We start from the raw sequence: 23,328 nt of genomic DNA, 5'->3' as shown, positions 1-23,328 counted from the left end.
TGGCTATTGATGGGCAGACCTGTACTGAGGCTGCGGCACATCCAGCATTTCCTTGACAACGGTGAGGAGGTGTGGTCGCCGGTTGTCAGACTCGCTTTCCCACAGCTCGTCTCTTTGACTGAGCTGCAATCTGGGATCAAGTGTAGACTGAGGCTGGGAGTCTGACACCTTGAGTGTCGCCAGGCACTCACACTCTTCAGCCAGTTGGGTAATGCGGTTCACAGAAGTTTTATATGGCATTGTATAAAGGGTTAGTGGTGAAAGGAAACGACGACATTCTTGGGGAGACTCTAGGCATCAATGAATTTCAACTCGCCAGTCTGTTCCGGAGGACTTTCGGGCAGGGGCATATGGATAACTTCCAGAAATCCCTGGCCTGGCAGTGCTACTGGGGGGGGGGGGGCTTTGCCTGTTCAAGATAAACTCTACAGGCATGGAAGTGCCCTCAGTCAGACCTGCCCGAGACGTGCACTGAGCGATGAAACCGTTCTGCACGCACTTGTCCAGAGCCCGAGCATATCTGATATATGGGTTTATGTTGAATACCTGCTATCATGTATAGGATGTGCCCGCTTGTCAGCTGATTCCATCATGAAAATTGCTCTGCCGCCTTCCTTTGGCCAGCAAGGGGAGGCAATTTACATCTGTCTCGTGGCTGTGGCGAAAGAGGTTGTGTGGTGGTCTAGACTGAAAAGGCTGAAGACAGATACTTTCCTCTTTGGCCTACCCCTCATCAACTTTTTCAGATATCATCTGAAAACGAAAGTGAGGGTTGAGAGAGAAGTGCTGACTTCCAGTAAATTTGTTAAAAGGTGGGTGAATGTGGCGAAGGTGGTCCATGTCAGCGGGCCTACTTTGAGCATGCGCTTTTGAGTTTCCAAAGATGAGAGAGAGAGAAAGATGGGGAGAGGGCTCTTGTCCTAGTGGTCAGGGCGCTTGTGTATTTTTCGTGGGGGTCTCCATGAGTCGCCCTGAGTTGCTTGCCTCTTGTAGACATTTTCTTTGTTATATTTTTCATTGTTATCGACTTTTTACGCGACACTTTACGTAACCCCACTTTGTCCTTCATGTTTTTGTAATGTCCAGTCTTATTTTTGTCGGCCCTTGTGGCTAATAAAGAAAGGATTATTATCATTAATATTATTATCCTTATTATTATTATTATCAATACATTCACACACGCACATATACATACATACGTACGTACGTATCAGCGTGCGTGTGCGTGTGTGTGTGTGTAGACTATTGCTGCTGCCGTCACTGGCACGGCTACTGCAATAGCAACTACCACCACTACGACTACTGTTATCACCACCACGATTACTACAACAGCTGCTACTGCTGCTACTAGTATTAACTATTACTACTACTATTAAAACTTGCCCTGCTCAGAAAGCCGCAACTTGAAACATTTAATCTTCCTTCTCACGTCGTAGTTTTTCTAAACGGGATGCGAAAAGACACGAGAAAAAATAAGCGGAGTACATGAAAGGCAGCTAAATACAAAAAAAAAAAATCAATGGTAACTGACAAGCTGAGCACCCAACCAGAACGACTGACCTATGCAAAAACAAAAACAAAAACAAAAACAAATCTTACAATTTATATGTATATATGTGTGTATATCACAATTTAGATGCAGCGCAACAGCGTTTTCAATGACCAGGTCGCAATTTCGCGCGACGGAAATTTTGGTACCATATTACTAATAATAGATGTTTAAGTGAAATTAACGGATTTTGGAAGGCTAACATGTGTCTTGCACGTTGTGATCGTTTTAGTTTCAACACACGATCTCAGATTAAAACACTTGCCGTGAAAGTACATCTCCATACCAATGGATTTTATTTGTGAGGAAAATAAATGTGGATTGCTTATACATTAGAAGGTTATCTTTACCTGCGTGGCTAATAAAGAAATCTTTTACCTTACGGTGAGTTTGTCTTTTAATATACGGTTCTTCATATACTTTTGCGTTGCACTGTTATTGGAATTCTTGTGTGAAATAAACCGACCTAAAGATATTATTCAACATGGTTAATTTACAATTTGATGATGTTTATTTGGTGAGTATTTAGGAACGATTAAACTTAACAGGTGACATCGGTTGAAATATGTATATAGTGACTGTCTGCCGGAGACGTCTAAATTTCTATTTTGGTTTCTACCATTATGATAATTAGCTGGAAGCTGCTTTATTTATATAAGATTCCGTGTCGATTGTTTCTAATTAAATGATAAACTGTTCATATCATCACAGCACTTTAGAAATGCCTGTAAAAATTTGTTTTCTTACTCCTAAATTAAAATTGATGTTATTCATTTTCAAAAATACTTTTGGTCCTTTTTTTTTATTTTATTATTTCTTATCACTTTTGACTGTGGAATTAGACCACGTAACTACATGTAGTACTTAGCAATTAAAATCACCCCATCATCGCACTTTAGTGAGTCGGTGCTCTTTTAATTGCTTGGCTCCTCTGGTCAGTTTTATTGTAATTCCAACTTTATTTACCCTCCCCCATCGCGCTACGTTCATAACTGCTTTTTAAATATTTATTCTAACGTACCTCCAGGTTTATTTATGAGGATGGGAATTAACAATCGCTCATTAGCGTATCCTGTATTTTACTCGTAGCCATTTATTCTTCCTCATCCTCTCTCTATCGGCTGCTATATAAATGTGACTCGGACCCTGCCGTGCAGGTCAATCTCGTGCATCGCCTTATGATCTGCATTGATTTAAAAGCATTGGTATCAAAGTTATATTTAGCGGTAAAGTTACTGGGTTTAGCTCGGGAAATCATGTTCGTTCCGAGATTTGCGGGACTACTCTAAAATATTCATTCTTAAGGCTTGTCATTTCATTTCGAGGAAACCTCTATATGGTCGCCTGACTGCTAAAAATAGCCAATTTTCTTCCATGTCACACCCTGCCGTTTAAAAAAAAAGAGAAAAACATTGTGTTATATACACTAGGCCTGAAGAAAAAAGCAAATAAGATGGTCACATATAGGCTGGTCATCTGTGAAATTTTTTGATCCGATTTATAAGTCTACTAGTTTGGAGCTGATCTAGGGCTAAACAACAACTCGTGTCGACAAAGACGAGAGAGTCTTGAGAAAAGACCCTTTTCTTTTGGCTGTAAAAATTGACCGAAGTTCTTATTCACCGCTTTACTAAACAATTGAAATTGAATCCATAGTAAATAAAAGTTTCAGTATTTAATTTGCTATATTTCGATGAATTCGAATTTATTTTTCATCAATCCGGAGTCAGTGAATTAAATAGCCTGGTATGCAGCTTAGCCGGCCCTTAAAATAATAACATTAAGGGTCAGGTCAAAAAGATATGTCAGCGGTCTTTGCTTCTTAGGTAAATAAAACTGCGAATTAAAGATCGCCGATAGGGAATGTCTTGCGAGTTGGCAGAATCGTTAGAACGTAAGGATAAATGCTATTTCTTCTGGGTCTTCACAATCTGAGTTCAAATCAAGCCGAGGTCGACTTTGCTTTTCATTTTTCTGGAGTCGATAAAATAATGTACCTTCCAATCAAGAAGGAATGGTGGTACAAAATAATCCCCACCTCCTTAAAATTGCTGGGTTTGTTCCTAAATTTTCTTGTAATCTACACAGACTCTGTGTGTGTGTGTTCAATTTCAGTAGTGTCACACTCAGATTTCGTAACATACGAAGCAGTCTACCTTTCATTATATATCTGTTGCTCGGTCACTTACGTAGGTTATGTATAAATAGTATCGGATGATGGGCATGAATTAAATGAGTTTTTAATTATAAGAATAATTATTGATGCGGGGGAAAAAGGACAATGAGTGTATAACCTAGAAAGTCTTATACTAGAAAATATCCTTTACATTTTGGGTTCGTTGATGCACCGCTGAAGAGACTACAGAGTCAGCGTGACGAATTTGACCCTCTCATAGCTTATGAACCACTCATCTTTCATGCGTAACTCATTGATTAAAGCTCTAAACTATGACTTATTTCAGATTTCATGTTGCTGATGAATAAGTAAAGAAATAAGTAATAAACAATAGTTATTGTAGTGGACGACACGGTCACATTACATAATAAACTCTTACATTCTTAAGCAATCGACACTCCTACAGATGTGTACCTTCAGATTTTGTTGAAAATTTCGTTAAAAAGTATTCATTTTTCTGAAAGTTATGTGGTGGTCTTAGGATGTGTAAGAAACAACAGCCAAATCTCCCTTAAATCACATACTTTTTCTTCTGAAAATATTTCACCCATGTGTTTTAACTGCGTAGTGCTAAAAACATTGGGCAAAATCGGTTCGGAGTTGGGTGGTGATGGAGTCGGGGAGTGAAACAAAAAAAATCATAAATTTTCAAAAAATAATTTTTTCCCAATATTTGGATTTTTTTTCCGCATTTTTGATCCCTGGTTTCCGTACTCTTTTTTTTTTTTTTTTTTTCGAATGAAATACGATACTTCAAAGGGCAGCTTTTTCGGAACTTCTCTTGTAGTCATAGATACAGTAAACAATGCCTGAGTAAAAATTAGTGAGATTCCTTTGTTCGCGGGTTTGAGATTCCGCTGTCCCAGCGTGGTTGCAGTCCAATAACTGAAACCAGATAAGATATCGCATGCCGTTCTGTTCTTTTAGTTCGTTTGCTTTTTTTTTTCTTTTTTTTTTTTACTTGTTTCGGTGATTTGACTGTGGCCATACCATGCTGGAGCACCACTTTGAAGGCTTTCAATTAATCAAATTTACTCCAGTACTTATTCTCTTCCGAAGTTTGTAAGAAGGACAACCACAGAAATATACAAACACACGTGCATGCACACACATACACGCACGCACCAACACACACACGTACTCATGTAACTCGTATTTTCTTTGTGGATAACCTGAAGGTTTATGCTAAAAATATTTAGAATGCCAAAAACAGCTAGAGTTAAGAAATTTTGGTCAAAATAAGTGTTTGTTTTCAATTGTTGAATGTGAAAAATTACCCCACCGCACCCCCAAATGCACAAGCTGTACATCAATAGTCTCTCTAACATTACTTTTCTATTCAAAGAATACAACAAAAAAATATCTAAGCATTGATGAAAATGTATCTTACGAAGACAGAGCAACTCAAGAATATTACACCAGACTTAGAAAAATATGACACTTAGAACTTTCCGCTTCCAAGATAATATCCCAGAATGCTTTTGCAGTACTATTGTTGATATAAACATTTGGTTACTTGACTGGTCTTGTAGAAGGAATCCATTTTATAAACATTGAAATGGGTCTATAAAACTTTGGAAAGGTTTTATAGAACCATTTCATATCAAAATGATCGCACCTAAAAATTCCTTTTCTTTATTCATGGTCTACTTAATTCTCTTTCTCCCCTCCAACTTTTTTTTCTTTGTTTGTTTGTGTGTGTGTATGTGAATATATGTGAATGAATACATGTATATGTGTGTTTGTGTTTCTCTGCATTTATGTATGCGTAAGGTCCTATATTTTTGTGTGTGTACATGTTTATGTGTGCATATGTATTCCTCGGCGGAATTTGAACTCAGAACATAAAGACAGACGAAATACCGCTAAGCATTTCGCCCGGCGTGCTAACATTTCTGCCAGCTCACCGCCTTCATTCTACAGACAATGCCCAGCAGTTCAGTTTCGGCTCTTTTATTCGGACACATACATATGTGTGTGTACATCTCCCTCTATATATGTTTATGTATGGGTATATGTATATGTGTGTGTGTGTGGGTGTGTGATGTATGTATGTGTGTGTGTTAGCAATTAAACACTCCCTATTTAAACAATAAGTAACAAACTCTCAAATATCAGTCACCTTTTTGTAAATATATTACACCTCTAATTATTAACATGGGAAAATTATCAGTAAAGCCATTTCTACTCATTTTTTCAAATATATATGTGTGTGTGTGTGTGTGGTTGACAAGTTAAGCAAAAATTTAGATTCAGATGAATTAGGTAGTTAAGTTGAGGCACCAGAATGTAGTACGGTATTATCCATACAATTTCAAAATAAGTTGATTAAAATCAAAATAAGCAACAGGATATCCAGAGGTAATGCAGTATGATCATTTCAAGTGACTCCATTTAATTGAACAATGCAACCATTACATCAGTTTAAATGCAGAGCAATCCTCAGCTGCGTAAATACATAGAATTAAACTAAATTAAATTAAAACAGATGGACACATTAGTATAATTTTACCTAAAACCTCCAAGAAGGTAAGGAGATAGACAAAGAACATGCTGTCTTCACTTCAGCTTAGAAGCTACTAAATATATATATATATATATATATATATATATATATATATACTTCTTTGCCCCTCCTGTACGTGCTTCACAGCGTTCAATACATACACACTTCGCGTCTGGCTGTACAGCCCTTTTGTTTGTTTATTTCACCGTTTCGTTTTCCTGTCTTGTTTTCCGTCCGCCACTACCCTCCACGAAAACAATTTAATTTGTGTTCGTGGGAAGAGCCTTTGTGGCGGTGCGTACTGCCTTAATTCTTCGAAACGCCGGAGTTTTAATGGTGGCGGCTGATGGGGGGGATGTTTCTATGTGGCCTGCTTGTTTGTTGCACCTTGTTTACCATTTTGTCCATGTTCTTTTGCCACGTCATGTACCCAGTTATGTATCTATATGTACATGTAGATGAACGTATATACATACACATACATATATATATGCATATACTCATATATTGTTTGTATATCTATATATATAAAAATGAGAATGTGCGTCTGTCTCTGTGTGTGCGTGTGTGTGTGTTTCCCTAAAACTCGAGAACTACACAACCAATTTCATTCAAATTTTACACATGTCTTACTTAGGGTTCCGGTTGTGTTTTAGTCAAAAAAATTTTTTAACTTCTTGCAGAGTTCGAGCCCACGGCAACATAATATCTCCTCCACTATTTAAGTATTACGTGTCAAAAGTGAAACAAAAATACTCATGTCAAATACTTTCACTTTAAAAATGAAACTATTCCACTAACTGAAACAATCACATTTCGATACTGTAATGACAGCTACTTTCACTTTAATGGTGTGTGTGTGTGTGTATATATATATATATATATATATATATATATATATATATATATATATACAGAGAGAGAGAGGAAGAGAGAGATATGTATATGTATACATGTATATGTACACGTATATGTATAGATATAGATATAGATCTATATGCATACATGTATATGTATACATGTGTGTAGATGTATATATATATATAGGTGTACATCTAATATGTACACATATATAAATGCATACAGATATCTATACATATATACACCCATACACACACACATATATATGCACACAAACACACATACATTAGTCATTTGTTTTCTTATCCAAAACTACGTCAAAAGTATTGAATGGATCTTTAAGAAATTTGGAAATTATATTCTATGCATAATGGCCATAACCCCCATGAAAATTCATATATTTTTGATGTTGATGAAATTTTAACCATACAGATTACACACAAATAAAATAATATTTCTAAAAATTTTTCTTCTTAGAAGTTACGAAGACCCCTTCATGGGGACTTCACACCCACAATTTAGTCATTTTTCCTAAGCAAAGACGAATACAGTTGTACCATTGGTAGCTATAGGGTCACCCGAACATAACAGATGAGCATTATTTGTAATTCAACAGTACAACAGTGTAAGACTATCCTTTCAGATATACTTACATTGTGATTTCTGCAATGTGGTGCATAAATTGTCAAGTAAATGAGACTCATCTTTGCCTCCACTGATTCACTTGCAAAGTGATAAGTAAAATTATTTCGTTGCAGACCTCCTTTGAGTCTTTTTATTACCACTGCGACACGTATAGTCCCCAGTTGGTAACATTGATTTCAAGGCCTTCCCAGATGAGTGACTGGTTGTTCGAAGACATTTATTGATTGTAAATATTTTCTGCCCAGTTACCTATCGGTAGAGTGGTCATTTGCAAACTCCAGAGGCGACACTTTCATTTCCCTTTACTCCAAACGTCACACATTGTTGTTTCTATTGAGTCATGCCCTTCCAATTGCTATAGATCCATAATGCATCTTAAAGTTGTACCTGTCAACTGTATGGTGAGGAATCCTATATTGGGGAGTAGTAACGACTAGGCTACAGTAGCTGACTGATTATCGTGATCATTTGTCTTTTGCTTTCCTGTAGCTTTGCTCTCTTTTACAAACCCAGTGAACATACATATATTTCCTATTTTAAAGAAATTCAAACAATACATATTACACACAAGTTAAAAAGATTCCCAACAATTAAACTTCTCTGGTTGACATTAATACACCCATCACCAATAGGGGCCTTAACTCCCACAATTTTCAGCTCCATGAGCTCCATTTTTCAGGAGCAAAATTCTTTTAAGGTCCATGTAGTGTCTTAGGCCAAAAAAATTTTTAACTTCCTGCATAGTTCGAGCCCACAGCAATATCTTATCCCCTCCACTATTTCAGTATTATGTGTCAAAAATGAAACAATAACATCACTCTACTGTAATGTCAGATACTTTCACTCTAACACTGAAACTATTCCACTATTTCAGTATTACCCGTCAAAAATGAAACAATAACATGTCGCTACTGTAATTTCAAATATTTTCAATTTCATACTGAAACTATTAAAGTGAGACTATACTCTCACATATATACAAGCATACTATAAGACCCAAGTAAAAACATTTCCCAACAATTCAACTTCTCTGGTTGACATTAACACCCCCACCCCCACTAGGGGGCCTTCATTCTCACATTTTAGAGCTCCACGAGCTCCATTTTGCAGGAGCAAAATCTTTTTCACAGGTTCCAGAAGACTGAAATTTTGGAATATGCGCATAAAGATCAATAGTATGGGATACATGTCTCATGATTAGAATTTTTTTAGGGTGTGTAAAGAGGGAAAGAACCCTCATGTGCAATTTTGATGAAATTCGAATCATATGTATTCCAGTTCCTTACAGAAAATATAACAGAAAAGTCTCATTTTTCAATTGCATGTAACACGGGCAACGCCGGGTATCTCTGCTAGTATATATATATATATATATATATATATATATATATATATTATTTGTTACTTAATGTTTTAAACCAAGGATTTTGATATGTAGGAAAATAAAGATCTTTATTCTATGTAAAAATAATGTTTTTATTATTAGCATCTAGAGGAGTGAGATGAACTGAAGAGTCGGTAGAGCATTAGACAAAATACCTTGTGAATATTCCAGCTGTAAGGTCTATTTTGCCTTTCATCCTTCAGAGTAAACAAAATAAAGTACCAGTGAAGTGTTTGGGTTGACTTTGTCTATTATTTTTTCGCCTTGTGTATTTCTGATCTGCCTATGGTAGAAATCATCATCATCATCATCATTATTATTAAATTATTATAAAATTGTTAACATGCAAGGCAAAATGCTTATCAATATTCTGCAGCTTTGTTCTGAGTTCAAGTTTTGCCGAGATTAACTTTGCCTTTCTTGACTGATAAATTAAGTACAAGTCAAGTACTGGGGTTGATGTGATTGACTATTTCCGTCTCACAAAATTTCAGGCCTTGTGCTGTTTTTTTTTTTTGCCAAAACAACAAACTTTCGGGGTCTGTTAATTACATGAACAGATTGTTTCCAGAAGTTTTTTTAGAAATTTTTTGTTGAAAAATGATGTACAAATGTAAACATTCATACAGGAAGCTGACTCATTTAATTTTAGAATAAGTTTTCACAAATATAATGAAGTTGACTTTTATTTATGCTGGACGGTATAATTATTATTTTTATTATTGTTATTATTATTATTATTATTAATGCGAAATCGTGATGGCATCTGTGCCCAGCGTCGCCTTTCTGGCACTTGTGCCCGCGGCATGTGTAAGAACTTTCGAGCGAGATTGTTGCCAGTGCCCCTGGACTGGCTCTTGTGCGGGTGGCACATAAAATACACCATTTCAAGCGTGGCCGTTGCCAGTACCGCCTGACTGGCCTCTCTGAGTGGTTGGCGTTAGGAAGGGCATCCAGCTGTAGAAACTCTGCCAAATCAGATTGGAGCCTGGTGTAGCCATCTGGTTTCACCAGTCCTCAGTCAAATCGTCCACCCATGCTAGCATGGAAAGCAGACGTTAAACGACGACATATTATATATATATATATATATATATATATATATATATATACATACACATGCATATATGGGTACAGGACGTCAATAACATGAAATATATAAACAACAACAAAAAAAATGGAAAACAGGACAAGTAAACAGAGAAAGGACCCTTCATCAGTTGTTGGCTGTCTATCTACTCATTTCGAGCATGCTTTACTCATCATCCATTTATATATCTTGTACAATTTCTCCATTTTATATATCATCATCATCATCATCATCATCGTTTAACGTCCGCTTTCCATGCTAGCATGGGTTGGACGATTTGACTGAGGACTGGCGAAACCGGATGGCAACACCAGGTTCCAATCTAATTTGGCAGAGTTTCTACAGTTGGATGCCCTTCCTAACGCCAACCACTCAGAGAGTGTAGTGGGTGCTTTTATGTGTCACCCGCACGAAGGCCAGTCAGGCGGTACTGGCAACGGCCACACTCAAAATGGTGTCTTTTATGTGCCACCCACACAAGAGCCAGTCCAGGGGCAGTGGCAACAATCTCGCTCGAAAATCCTACGAAGGCCAGTCAGGCAGTACTGGCAACGGCCACGCTCTTATATATAATATATATATATATATATATATATATATATATATATCCATATATATAGTTATATTTAAAATTGAAGTTTAGACAGGAGACTTTAAATTAAAATACTGTTAATGGAAGACAAACCTGGACATGCAAGGATCACATCTTGTTGCCCCTGCCCTGCCAAACCTCGTAAGTCCCTGTCATTTCATGCAGTCACCTCACTTCCCAATACCCTGACACTTCTACCAGCTTAGAAGGCTTTGTAAAAAGTCATGAGCATTTCCTTTTTCTTCATTCATCATCATCATCATCATCTGGTTGAGCTTGCTCGGACATTTTTAACTTGCACACACCATCCATCTTGGTTCTGTATTAGATGAGGGAGGTCTTCAGAAAGGCATCCAGTGTTTCTTCTTCATTAACCCTTTAGCATTTAAACTGGCCAAATCCAGTCCAAATATTCTTCCTGTTTAATGTTCAAACCAACCGGATCCAGCCTCTCACACCTACCATACAATGTCATTCTAAAAGTAAAGCATCACACCATCAAAATATTAATGCTGTGAGATAATGCATGATTACTGCAAAGCAATCATCATCTTTTAACGTCTGTTTTCCATGCTAGCATGGGTTGGACGGTTCGACCGGGGTCTGGGAAGCCAGGAGGCTGCACCAGGCTGTATAAATAAGCCTTACATTTGATAGAGTAAAGAGTAAAGACCCCCTTCGATTATGAACGACCGTGTGATTGTAACTTGAAAGTTCCCCTCCAAAGCACAAGTCCAAGCAAGATTGTGGAAGACCAGCAGTCACCCATGTATACCAGCCTCCCCTATTTACATCACCGATGTTAACCAAGGGAAAGGCAAGGGCTGATACAACTTGGCATCAGTGACGTCGCAACTCATTTCTACAGCTGAATGAACTGGAGCAACGTGAAATAAAGTGTCTTGCTCAAGAACACAGCACGCAGCCCCTGGATACTAAAGAGTTGAGTGATGAAAAATAAAGATGGCATTCTAGTTTGATACAAAAACAACCTATTTTGTTGTATCTTGGGAGGGTCGTTATGCCAATATTAAACACATGCACAGGTTCTATTTCAATTCTTTATTATTTCTATGTCATTTGGGTTTTTTTTTTATCTAACCAATTAACTTACAAATTGTTCGATTCATCATTCAGTCAGTCAATCTATCAGATAAGTATGTCAAAGTCCTTTTGCTGCCATTCATGACTTCATCAATGACATGTTCTCTCCTACTCTAGGTCTGCTTCAGGTCTATCTCTGAGTTTACTCTTTTACTTGTTTCAGTCATTTGACTGCGACCTTGCTGGAGCACCGCCTTTAGTTGAGCAAATCAACCCCAGGACTTATTCTTTGGAAGCCTAGTACTTATTCTATCGGTTTCTTTTGCCAAACCGCTAAGTTACGGGAACATAAACACACCAGCATCGGTTGTCAAGCGATGTTGGGGGGACAAACAAAGACACACAAACACACATATATATATACATATACATATATACGACAGGCTTCTTTCTGTTTCCGTCTACCAAATCCATTCACAAGGCTTTGGTCGGCCTGAGGTTATAGTAGAAGACACTTGCCCAAGATGCAATGCACTGGATCTGAACCCAGAACCATGTGGTTGGTAAGCATGCTACTTACCACACAGCCACTCGCCAATTTTATATCTATGTTGTTGTATGGATGTGGTTGCTAGAGAGACTTTTTTGTCTTCAATTAATTTTCTTGTGCTGACAAGTTAGAACACATCATTTCAATCCCTGTTTGAGATTAGTTATTGGATTTTGTTTTTGCTTTAGTTTGAGGTTTTGTATTTCTAGACAATGATGGTAGTAGTGGTAGTGGTGGTGATGAATTGTTTCAAACCTCCCACTCTTCAATCTTCCTAAGCTGACCACAGCACTCCCTTTATTCACAGTTCTTAGTTTTAATTAGCTTTAATCAATGATCAGTGGAGGCGCAATGGCCCAGTTGTTAGGGCAGCGGACTCGCGGTCATAGGATCGCGGTTTCGATTCCCAGACCGGGTGTTGTGAGTGTTTATTGAGCGAAAACACCTAAAGCTTCACGAGGCTCCGGCAGGGGATGGTGGCGAACCCTACTGTACTCTTTCACCACAACTTTCTCTCACTTTTACTTCCTGTTTCTGTTGTGCCTGTAATTCAAAGGGTCAGCCTTGTCACACTGTGTCATGCTGAATATCCCCGAGAACTAATTTAACGATACATGTGTCTGTGGAGTGCTCAGCCACTTGCACGTTAATTTCACGAGCAGGCTGTTCTGTTGGTCGGATCAACTGGAACCCTCGACGTCGTAAGCGACAGAGTGCCAACAACAACAACAACAACAATCAATGACCAAAGAAATTCAGAGCTGATTAGGTGGTCATGCTGTCATTTTGGCCATCACAGCTAGTATTGCTGGATTCTAATAAATAGAAACTATTTTGCAGGGCAATCGTATATTAAGATTTAAAACCTTAATGTTTTACACCACACATTCTGTTCAATCACTCATCATCATCATCATAATTAGCAGCATCGTTTTAATGTTTACTTTTTCCACGCTAGCATTGGTCAAACAAAATTTCTTGAGGCAGATTTTCTGCAATTGGATGCCCTTCCTTCGCCAACCCTCACCTGTTTCCAAATAAGGTCAATGTTTTCCCCTTAGCTGATTGGCCACAGTGAAGGTCAGTGAGATGAACTTGATCAGATTGTAACAGTTACTATTCTTCTGTGTTTATTTATTAGTAGCATGCATCATCTTCATGATCATCCTCATCATCATCATCATTGTCATCATGATTATCATTATCATCATTGTCATCATTTTACTGTCCACTTTTCCATGCCTGCACAGATCAGACTTATTCACTCACTTGGCCCTCCCAACCTTGTCTCTGGTGAGGAGGCTTTGGTCTTGTGCAGCAATTAAAAATCCTTCAGTCTCTGCTTTGAGTCCTGAGCTTCTCAACCGTTGCTGGGATTTTTCTCTGTCTATTTCTTTTGCATTTAGTTTAGCCCAGTATTTACCATGTAGGGGCTTTTCTTGCCATCGTTTTATCATGGTCCTTTGCTGTTCTAGTTTTAGTTTGGATTTCATTTGTTTTATAGCTTTTGTTTCTTCTTCTTCTTCTTTATTAGGTAGTATGATTTCTTGTTTGTATTTGTCAGCTTCCTTAAATACTGGAGACAGTTTTTTGTTTTGCTCGTGTTTTGTGGCTATTTGTATTAGTTTTCCTTGATTCTGGAGTAGGTATTTTTGCAGTCCTATGGTGGTTATTTTATAATAGTTTTCCAGCTGTATAAGGCCTCTACCACCTTCTGTACGTTGTATATATAGCCTTTCTATGTCAGATTTTGGGTAGTGCATCCTAGATCCTGTCATTATTTTTCTTGTTTTCCTGTCTATTTTAGTTAGTTCATTTAGTGTCCAGTTAAGGATATTGTAACTGTTTATTATTATTATTATTATTATTATTATTATTATTATTATTATTATAAGCACTACCTCATTGCTGAAGATTTAATATTTTGGCTTTGTAAGGCGGTGAGCTGGCAGACACGTTAGCATGCCAGGCGAAATGCTTAGCAGTGTTTTGTCTGTCTTTACATTCCAAGTTCAAATTCCGCCAAGGTCAACTTTGCTTTTCATACTTTCAGGGTCGATAAATTAAGTACCAGTTGTGTACTGGGTCGATGTAATCAACTGGCCCCCTTCCCCCAAAATTTCGGGCCTTGTGCCTAGAGTAGAAAAGAATATTTTGGCTTTGTGGCCCACATTCCTTGCAATGTCAGCTGTGTGTTCTTTATAGATTGTCCTTCAACTGCAGTCAGGATTTGTTAGTTTAAAGCATAAGTTTATTTTTGCAGCTGGATTAAGAAGACATTTCAAGGCTGTCTTATTATTTCTGTGCTTTATTTCTTCTTATTCTTTAGTTTATTTCACTATATCACTGCTCTGCACGAGACAAATGAACTTTTGACTTATTCATAATTTTGCACATGGTTGTATTGACACTCACTGTTGATTAAAGTGTGGAGGCGCAATGGCCCAGTGGTTAGGGCAGTGGACTCGCAGTCATAGGATCGCAGTTTCGATTCCCAGACCGGGCGTTGTTAGTGTTTATTGAGCGAAAACACCTAAAGCTCCACGAGGCTCCAGCAGGAGATGGTGGCAAACCCTGCTGTACTCTTTCACCACAACTTTCTCTCACTCTTTCTTCCTGTTTCTGTTGTTGTGCCTCTAATTCAAAGGGCCAGCCTTGTCACACTGTGTCACGCTGAATATCTCCGAGAACTACATTAAGGGTACACGTGTCTGTGGAGTGCTCAGTCACTTGCACGTTAATTTCACGAGCAGGCTGTTCCGTTGATCAGATCAACAGGAACCCTCAATGTCGTAAGCGACGGAGTGCCAACAACAACAATACGTTGATTAAAGTAATGTACATACTCTACATCATCTCATTGATTAGATACTTTCTATTTCTCATTACTACTCTTGGAATAATTTCATCATTGTCATCATTACCTCTTAACTTGTTTTCCATGCTGGCATGGGTTGGATGATTTGACAGGAACTGGTGAGCTAGAGGACTGATCTAAGCTCCAGTGTCTGCTTTGGCAAGGTTTCTGTAGCCAGATGTTCTCTCCAACACCAACCACAGTGCACTGGATACTTTTTACATGGCACTGGCACAAGTGAGGTCACCATGTAACTTGCGAAACAAGACCCCCACTCAGCTGATAGTGGGGGTAGTATTAATTCTTTAGCATTCAGATTACTTTGTCAAATGCATTGCTTTGAATTAATCGGGTATTATCTCAAAGCTTTGATGATGTGATTGTTTAGTTTTAGAATGACCCTGTAGGGTAGGTGTGCAAAGCCAGATCTGGGCAGTTTGGACATAAAATGGGTAGACTATTTAGGCCAGATGTGACCGAACTGAATGTTAAAATGTTAAAGGAATCAGCTTTATGCAAGGTGATGAGGGGTTAAAATATGACTGAGGCAACAGAAACAAGTGTCTTGCAGTAGAGAGATATGGCTATCTCAGTTGGAAAAGGAGGGAAGATGAGGAAGATGTGCTAAGGCATACTCTGAACCCGGAACCATGTGCTTGGTAAGCAAGCTACTTACCACACAACCACTCCTATGCTTTGTGTAAAAAAAAAAGATACAGAAGGGTCAGATAATTGTGATTTTGTTCTACATATTCCCCTCTCAGATTCACACACTTATTGCAGCGGTCCTTCAGTTTTTCTAAGCCCTGTAAAAGAACTTCGAAGATTGGGCCTCCAGCCAGGCCTTTCACGATAGCCTTAAAGCCAGGAACTTTTCAACACCCCCTCACACCTTGTTTGTGGAAAATAAAATGGTAAGATGGTCATCATTTTGACTGCCTTTCATCAAAGGTCTTTTCAAATAAGGATGACCCGTGGCTAAACAATACTCACACTTAATGGGAACATTTACTCAGACACTCAACTTGCTAAAAATAACAACCAAATCACTTTCGAATTATAAGGGCATCCAGCTGTAGAAACTCCGCCAGATCAGAATGGAGCCTGGTGTAGCCATTCGGTTCAACAGTCCTCTGTCAAATCGTCCAACCCATGCTAGCATGGAAAGCGGACGTTAAACGATGATGCTGATGATGATGAAACAATACACTGAATATAGAAAACATCAAAACTTTGATCATAGGTCTGCTCAGTCAGTACTGACCTTGGGCTAAACAACAGCCTATCCCATATAGTTATGAATCCCAAGTTGAAAGCTTCATAGAAATTCAGAGTTGATTTGTTTTGAGTTGTTTTGTTTTTTTTAATCGTTATTAATAATCTAAACTTCTCTGACATTTAGACATTTTCCCCCATAAAGATAGTTATTCTTTTCATACCAGAAATCCCAAGATTGTGCATAATTGTTATTAAAATATACATTGTATATATGTCAATTTCCAGCAAAGCATCAAATGTACAAGGGTTGACTTATGACATTTTAATTGCAACTTATGTTATCAGGATGTCACCGAGCTCGTTATCTACAATAAACAAGATACCATCTTTCTTGTTGGAAAGTTTATCTACTTTTCTATCATCATCTTCATCATCATCATCATTTCAACACCCCCTTTTTTCCATGCTTGCATGGGTCAGATGGAATTCATTGAGGTAGATTTTCTATGGTTGGATACCTTTCTTGTTGACACCACTCTCTTGCTTTCTGTGTCTGAGGGGATGGGAAAGTGTTTATGTCAACTGTGCTCATTTAATAAATTGCAGTGTTTCTCTCTTTCTCTCCCATCTCTCTCTCTCCCCTTTTCTTTCCCATCCCCTCTCTATCTTTCTCTCTTTCCCTTTCTCTGTCATCTCTCTCTCCCCCACCCCTGGACATGATTTTCATGGAAGATTGGAAATGAACAACACTGCTTGTATGATGGTGACATTCATTTACAACCATCACATGATGTCAAGACAAGGAGAGACAAACACACACACATACATGCATATATATACATACATACATATATTCACAGACACGCAGACACAAGGGTCTAATCAGTGAGGAATAAAAACAGCCTTTAATCTTAAGAGAAGTGACTGAGTGAGTCGTTATGATGCTATTGATGTTTCACCACTATCATGACAACTGTTATTTCTTCTATAATAAATAGAAGTGAAATTCTGGGACCCCAGTATCTCAGTCTACATCTGCTCTACATACAGGGCCGGCCCTAAGGTTGCTGGTGCCCCAGGCAAGCTGAAGTTCAGCGTGTACAACCTGACGGTCATGGAAATTTAATTATCTTTGTCATGCCCTCTAGCACATGGCACCCCAGGTGACTGCCTGAGTTGCCAGTACCTTGAGTTGGCCCTGTCTGAATAGACATATTATACCTTTTTGGAATCAGGATGATCCCAGGATTGAAAATCTATTTTACATTTGGTTCTTGAACAGCCAACATTGAAATCTGATTTAAAAGCATTTGGGTTGCTATTTCTAGCAGGTAAAGCTTGGCTGATTCGTGCCATCTTTGTTGGCATTTCTCAGATGACGTCAGAGATCAGTGGGGAGATAAATGACATTTACTTCATTAATTTTACATTGAGATGAGAACTTTAAGACAAATTGGCCGACAGTTGGAATTCAACTTGGGACTGGAACAATAGAATGATTGCATTACAAAATTAATTCTTGTCAGACCTTAACCTCTGGTCAAACACCACTGGAGCATATAGTCATTATAGGCGTATTATAGTCATGCTATTTAGCTCTCTTAGTTTTGGGCTGCAGACCCAATTAGCCCTCCACAGGAGCTGGCTCAAAAGTCCACACTGAGTACAGCTTTTAGGCTAGTTAAACATAAGTTTGAAAGCTGAGTTAACAGAGAGGAATTACAACGATGAAATCTCCAAGCAGTTTTAATGCACAAGTTTCCAAGAGAAACATACAATGCAACATACAGCCAGTCCAGGAATTGAAACCATGATCTCTCAATTGTGAGTGCACCACACTAATCACTAGGCCATGCATCTTCATCTCTAAACCCAAGTATTACTTGCCATTGTAGCCTCTCCTATCTTTATATCATTGCCTTACACAATAAACGTTTTGGTATTTTAACTAAAGCACTGGAACTACACCATTTCTATACTGACTACTCTTGTCAGCTAATGTTCTTCTATAACCAGACAAAATGTACAGTGACATTTCTTCTGACATTTCGGTCTGAGTCAAATGCTGCAAAGGTTGGCATTGCCTTTCATCTTTTTGCGGGGGTCAATGAACACTGTTGCATGAATTTTTTTTTTTAAATTTTCGTTTTTGCAGGTGATTCTATTATTTCCTGTTTTAAGCTTTTATACTACATTCAGTAACATCAATGTATTGCTTATTTAATCTTATCAGATTGGAAAGGTTTGGAAAGTTTTTTTTTTTTTCTTTTTTGCAAACCACTCCTACAAGAGCCAGACTTCGATTATATTCTATTACTATATTTATATTCTACTCATTGAGCTATTTATGATTAATTATCAATATATTATCTACTTTGTATGTTTAAGTGGTTGGTAAGTGTTTGCTTAATTAATAGAACAAGAAAAATTGATGCATAAATATCATTGCTTCTCTTAATCTCTTTATATATTTACAATTTAACTTTTCTTTATCTTTTCTTTTTTTTTTTATTATTTCAGTGATCCAATTGAGAGAATTCTAATGAAATTGTCCCACAAATATTCTCAGGCGTTATGTTTCGGCATTGCTGCAAAACACTTCGGACGCAAACATCATAACCTTGCAGGTGTTCTATTTCTTTTCTTCATACTATGGCTTCTATTACAGGTAAATGTGACATCAATAGTAGATTTTGCAAAGAAATCTGCTCAATATTCTGGACAGAACAAAGGTTTTGGTTATGACAGCAATGGAAATGCTATCTTGTCTCTACTAAAACAAAATATATCTGCATGTGATGGCTCTTTTGTTGGCTATGGAAATGAGTTTGCATTTTTCAAAAATATTGTTTTGAACCCGTCTAAAAATGCTGAATTTGTTCAGGAAACTACTGACAAACAGTGGACAGCACCGAAAAAAATAGTTTTTTCTGATGGCTATTTCTCTGTAAAATGTAAAAAAAAGCCATCATATGAGTTTAGAGGAAATAACCATCTTAACAAATGGTTTTCTGTTACTCAATTTCAGCCGGACATTATCAAAACTGTAAAGATAGAACCACGTCTTACAATAGCTATTGAACGTTATGAATATGCAAATCTTTTTCATTCCATGACTGATTTTTACAATGCCTTTTTAATGATGAAGATTTTCAATAGTACACCTGCTGAAACAAATATTTTACTTCTCGATAACCATCCTAAAGGTCTACTAATTAGCATATGGTACCAGTTGTTTAACAATGTTATCTTCGCTAAAGACATCAAGGAGCCTACTACATATAACAATCTAATCTGGAGTATTATGGGCTACAACAGTCCTCTTTATCCTTGTGGAAAAACACCAATATTATCTCAAATCGCCTTTAGTATACTGAATGACTGGACACCCTTATGGATGTACACAAATTCATTAGTCTCATATTTGTCTAATTTTAAAAAATTCTTTCTTGGACAGTACCATATTCGAGACTATAAGAATCTGAACTGTCAAAACCTTTCAGTTTTATTTATATGGCGCCGGGACTATATTTCACATATACATAATCCTTCAGGGCTCATTACTCGAAAAATAAAAAATGAAAATGAACTATCAGTAACGATTCAGAATCTTCTCAAAGGACATCTTGTAAGAGGGGTACAGCTTGATAAACTCCCTGTTAAGGAGCAACTTACTTTAATTTCCACAACTGATATTTTGATTGGCATGCATGGTGCTGCTTTATCTTTTAGCCTCTTTTTGCCAGACCATGCTGCTCTTTTGGAACTCTATCCCCGCTACTGGCCAACAACCAATCTTCATTTCCGCAGCATGGCACATTGGCGGAACCTTACATATCTTAGTTGGCAAAATGTTGATTACCTGTATGAAAAAAAATATTTTTACACTTATATTCCACCTGTTATTCTTAGCAAAATGGTCAAAGAGGCCCAAAATAAACTGTGCCCTCATTTATAACAGCCATTTGACATCATCTAAATAGTTTGTACAATGAAAGATCTCAAATTCAGAATGATGCACAAGACTTATCATCATTGTTTAACGTCCGCCTTCCATGCTAGCATGGGTGGGACAGTTTCACAAGATCCAGCCAGGCCAAAGCCTGTACCAGACCTCTGTGACTGTTTTGGCAGGATTTTTACAGCTGGATTAATACCAACCTCTCAACAGAGTGGACTTAGTGCTTTTTATGTGGCATAGAGTCATGAACTTGCCAACAATTAATTCATTTTTTTTTTCAAACATATCAAAATGTGTATTCAATTATGTTCTTATCATTATTTTTTTTATGATATATTTCATTGTGTGAGTATGAGTATGTATGTGTGCATGTGTGCATGCATATGTGTGTGTGCATGTGTGCATGCATATGTGTGTGAGCAATAAGTTCTTAAGAAACTAGTATGATAATCTAGTTTCAATCTGTGCTCAGAATCATTTCAATTTACTTCAACAGGAATCACACTGCTGGAAAAAAAATACTTGTTTTCAATCATATACTTTTATGTTCCATGTTCAAACCCCACTGAGTTGAGTTTGCCTTTTATTCTTCAGGGATCAGTAACATAACTAAAAGGCAAGTGCAGGAATTATCCCACTCCAATTTATACCACCTCTTCCCTACAAAAATATGTAGCCTTCTGCTGCAACTAGATATTATTATGATTAGTCAATTTGACTTAGGTTTGTTCTTATTCTTTGTAGAATTTACTACTTGTCAACTTAGATATCCACAAGCTTTCAATAATCTTTCAAGTCCTCAAAACCCTTCTGATAATCCTTCCTACCCCTAAAAGGGGACTGGACAAAATGTTTAGTGCCATTTCTTCTGGCTTTACATTCTGATTTCAAACTCTGCCAAGGCTGACTCCCTTTCATCCTTTTGGACAGGGGTCAATGAAGTAAGTACCAGTTAAGTTTAGGGGTTAATGATGTCAATTAGCCTCCTTCCCCCATAATTTCAGGCCTTGTGTCTGTGGAAGAAAGGATTGTTGTTGTTTTATTGTTCTTGTTAAGTCTGATGAGTGAGTGCCATGGCAGTGAGCTGGCAGAATCATTAGCATGCCGGACGACACGCTTAGCAGTATTTCATCTGCCTTCACGTTCTGAGTTCAAATGCCACTGGGGCCAACTTTGCTTTTCATCCTTGTGGGAGGTCGATAAATTAAGTACCAGTTATGTACTGGAGTCGATGTAATCGACTCATCCCCTTTCCCCAAATTTTGAGCCTCTAACCTAGAGTAGAGAGGATTAAGGCAGTGAGGTGGCAGAAATGTTAGCACTTGAATGTCAGACACCTTGCCATGCTATATTTCATCACATCCTTCTACATGATGAGTTCAAATCCTGCCATTTAATCTTTAATCCATCCAGGGCCGATAGAATAATCTTCTACTTACGTAATTCCTTACCTAATTTTTATAGGTGCGGATGTGGCTGTGTGGTAAGAAGTTTGCTTCCCAACCACATAGTTCCAGGTTCAATCCCACTGCTTGGCATGTTGGGTAGGTGTCTCCTATCCTAAGCTCGGGGTGACCAAAGCCTTGCAGGCAGATTTGATAGACGGGAAATGAAAGAAGCCCATCATATGTGTATATGTGCATGTGTGTGTGTGTGTGTGTGCGTGCGTGTGTGTGTATGCCCTTGTGTCATTCCTCCTCCCCTGCCAACTGCTCAGTAACCGGTGTTGGTGTGTTTATGTTCCCATAACTTAACAGTTCAGCAAAAGAGACCAATAAAATAAGTACTTGGCTTAAAAAGAAAAAGAATAACCACTGGGGTAGATTCATTCAGCTAAAAATTCTTTAAAGCAATACCCCAACATGGCCACAGTCTAATGACTAAACAAGTAGAAGATATAAGATTAAACACTGAGATAAATCCAATTGATCCTTCCCTTACCTTTCATAATTTTGCCCCTATTTTTTTATCTTCAAAGGACTCATTCATGTCAATCATTTTGTGAACTATCATCTCCCTACTTTCCTTACTTGCTTTTCTTTGTTTTTCAAGTGGTGACTTTCTCTTTCATCCTTTCAGAATCAATAAAATACAAACCAGTCAAGTACTGGAGCTGAGATAATCAACTGCATCATCCTCCAGAATGTATGACCTGTGCCTAGATTTAGAGATTATTATGGCCCTTTACTTCTTGAGTTCAAATCCCACTTGGGTGAACCTTGCCGTTTATTCTTTAAAGTTTGATGAAATAAGATACTTGTGAGGCTGACTACATCTTCTTTCTGTCCAAATATAGTTTGGGCTTTGTACCAATGTAAGAAAACATTGTTTGATGAAAACTCACAGCTTATTTTGCTGGGTATGATGGAAAGCGTTGACTGTCCACAACCAGTAGACTAAGGTGACATTTGTTTATTGATCATGCTTCAAGAACTGTGGAGGATGGACTTTTGCAGTTCCAAGCAATGGGGATTTTTGTAGGTGTTCTATCTTCCCATTTGTACCAATCTTTTCCAATTGTGTTGGTAGCTGAGTGTTGATACTTCCAAGTGTGCCAGTTACTATTGGTATAACGTCCACTCTCTTTATGGCCCATCATCTTCATCATCATCATCATCGTTTAACGTCCGCTTTCCATGCTAGCATGGGTTGGACGATTTGACTGAGGACTGGTGAAACCGGATGGCAACACCAGGTTCCAATCTAATTTGGCAGAGTTTCTACAGCTGGATGCCCTTCCTAACGCCAACCACTCAGAGAGTGTAGTGGGTGCTGTTACGTGTTACCCGCACGAAAACGGCCACGCTCGAAATGGTGTCTTTTATGTGCCACCCGCACAAGAGCCAGTCCAGGGCACTGGCAACGATCTCGCTCGAAAACCCTACAAAGGCCAGT

At 38.0% G+C, this 23,328-nt stretch overlaps 1 protein-coding gene across 1 annotated transcript; it reads left to right on the top strand.

Moving 5' to 3' along the window:
* Window positions 1-1,212: 1,212 nt before the first annotated feature.
* On the top strand, window positions 1,213-23,078 carry LOC106877045 (uncharacterized). Its single transcript, XM_014925832.3, has 2 exons — window positions 1,213-1,933; window positions 18,993-23,078. Exon 2 carries the CDS (start codon window positions 19,015-19,017, stop codon window positions 20,428-20,430), a length of 1,416 nt encoding a protein of 471 aa, XP_014781318.1. The 5' UTR covers window positions 1,213-1,933; window positions 18,993-19,014; the 3' UTR covers window positions 20,431-23,078.
* The last annotated feature ends 250 nt before the right edge of the window (window positions 23,079-23,328 follow it).

Source organism: Octopus bimaculoides, chromosome 4 (assembly GCF_046866305.1).
Source record: "Octopus bimaculoides isolate indiv1 chromosome 4, ASM4686630v1, whole genome shotgun sequence".
In the NCBI taxonomy this organism is placed as follows: Eukaryota; Metazoa; Mollusca; class Cephalopoda; order Octopoda; family Octopodidae; genus Octopus; species Octopus bimaculoides.
This window is presented reverse-complemented; position numbering and strand designations above follow the sequence as displayed.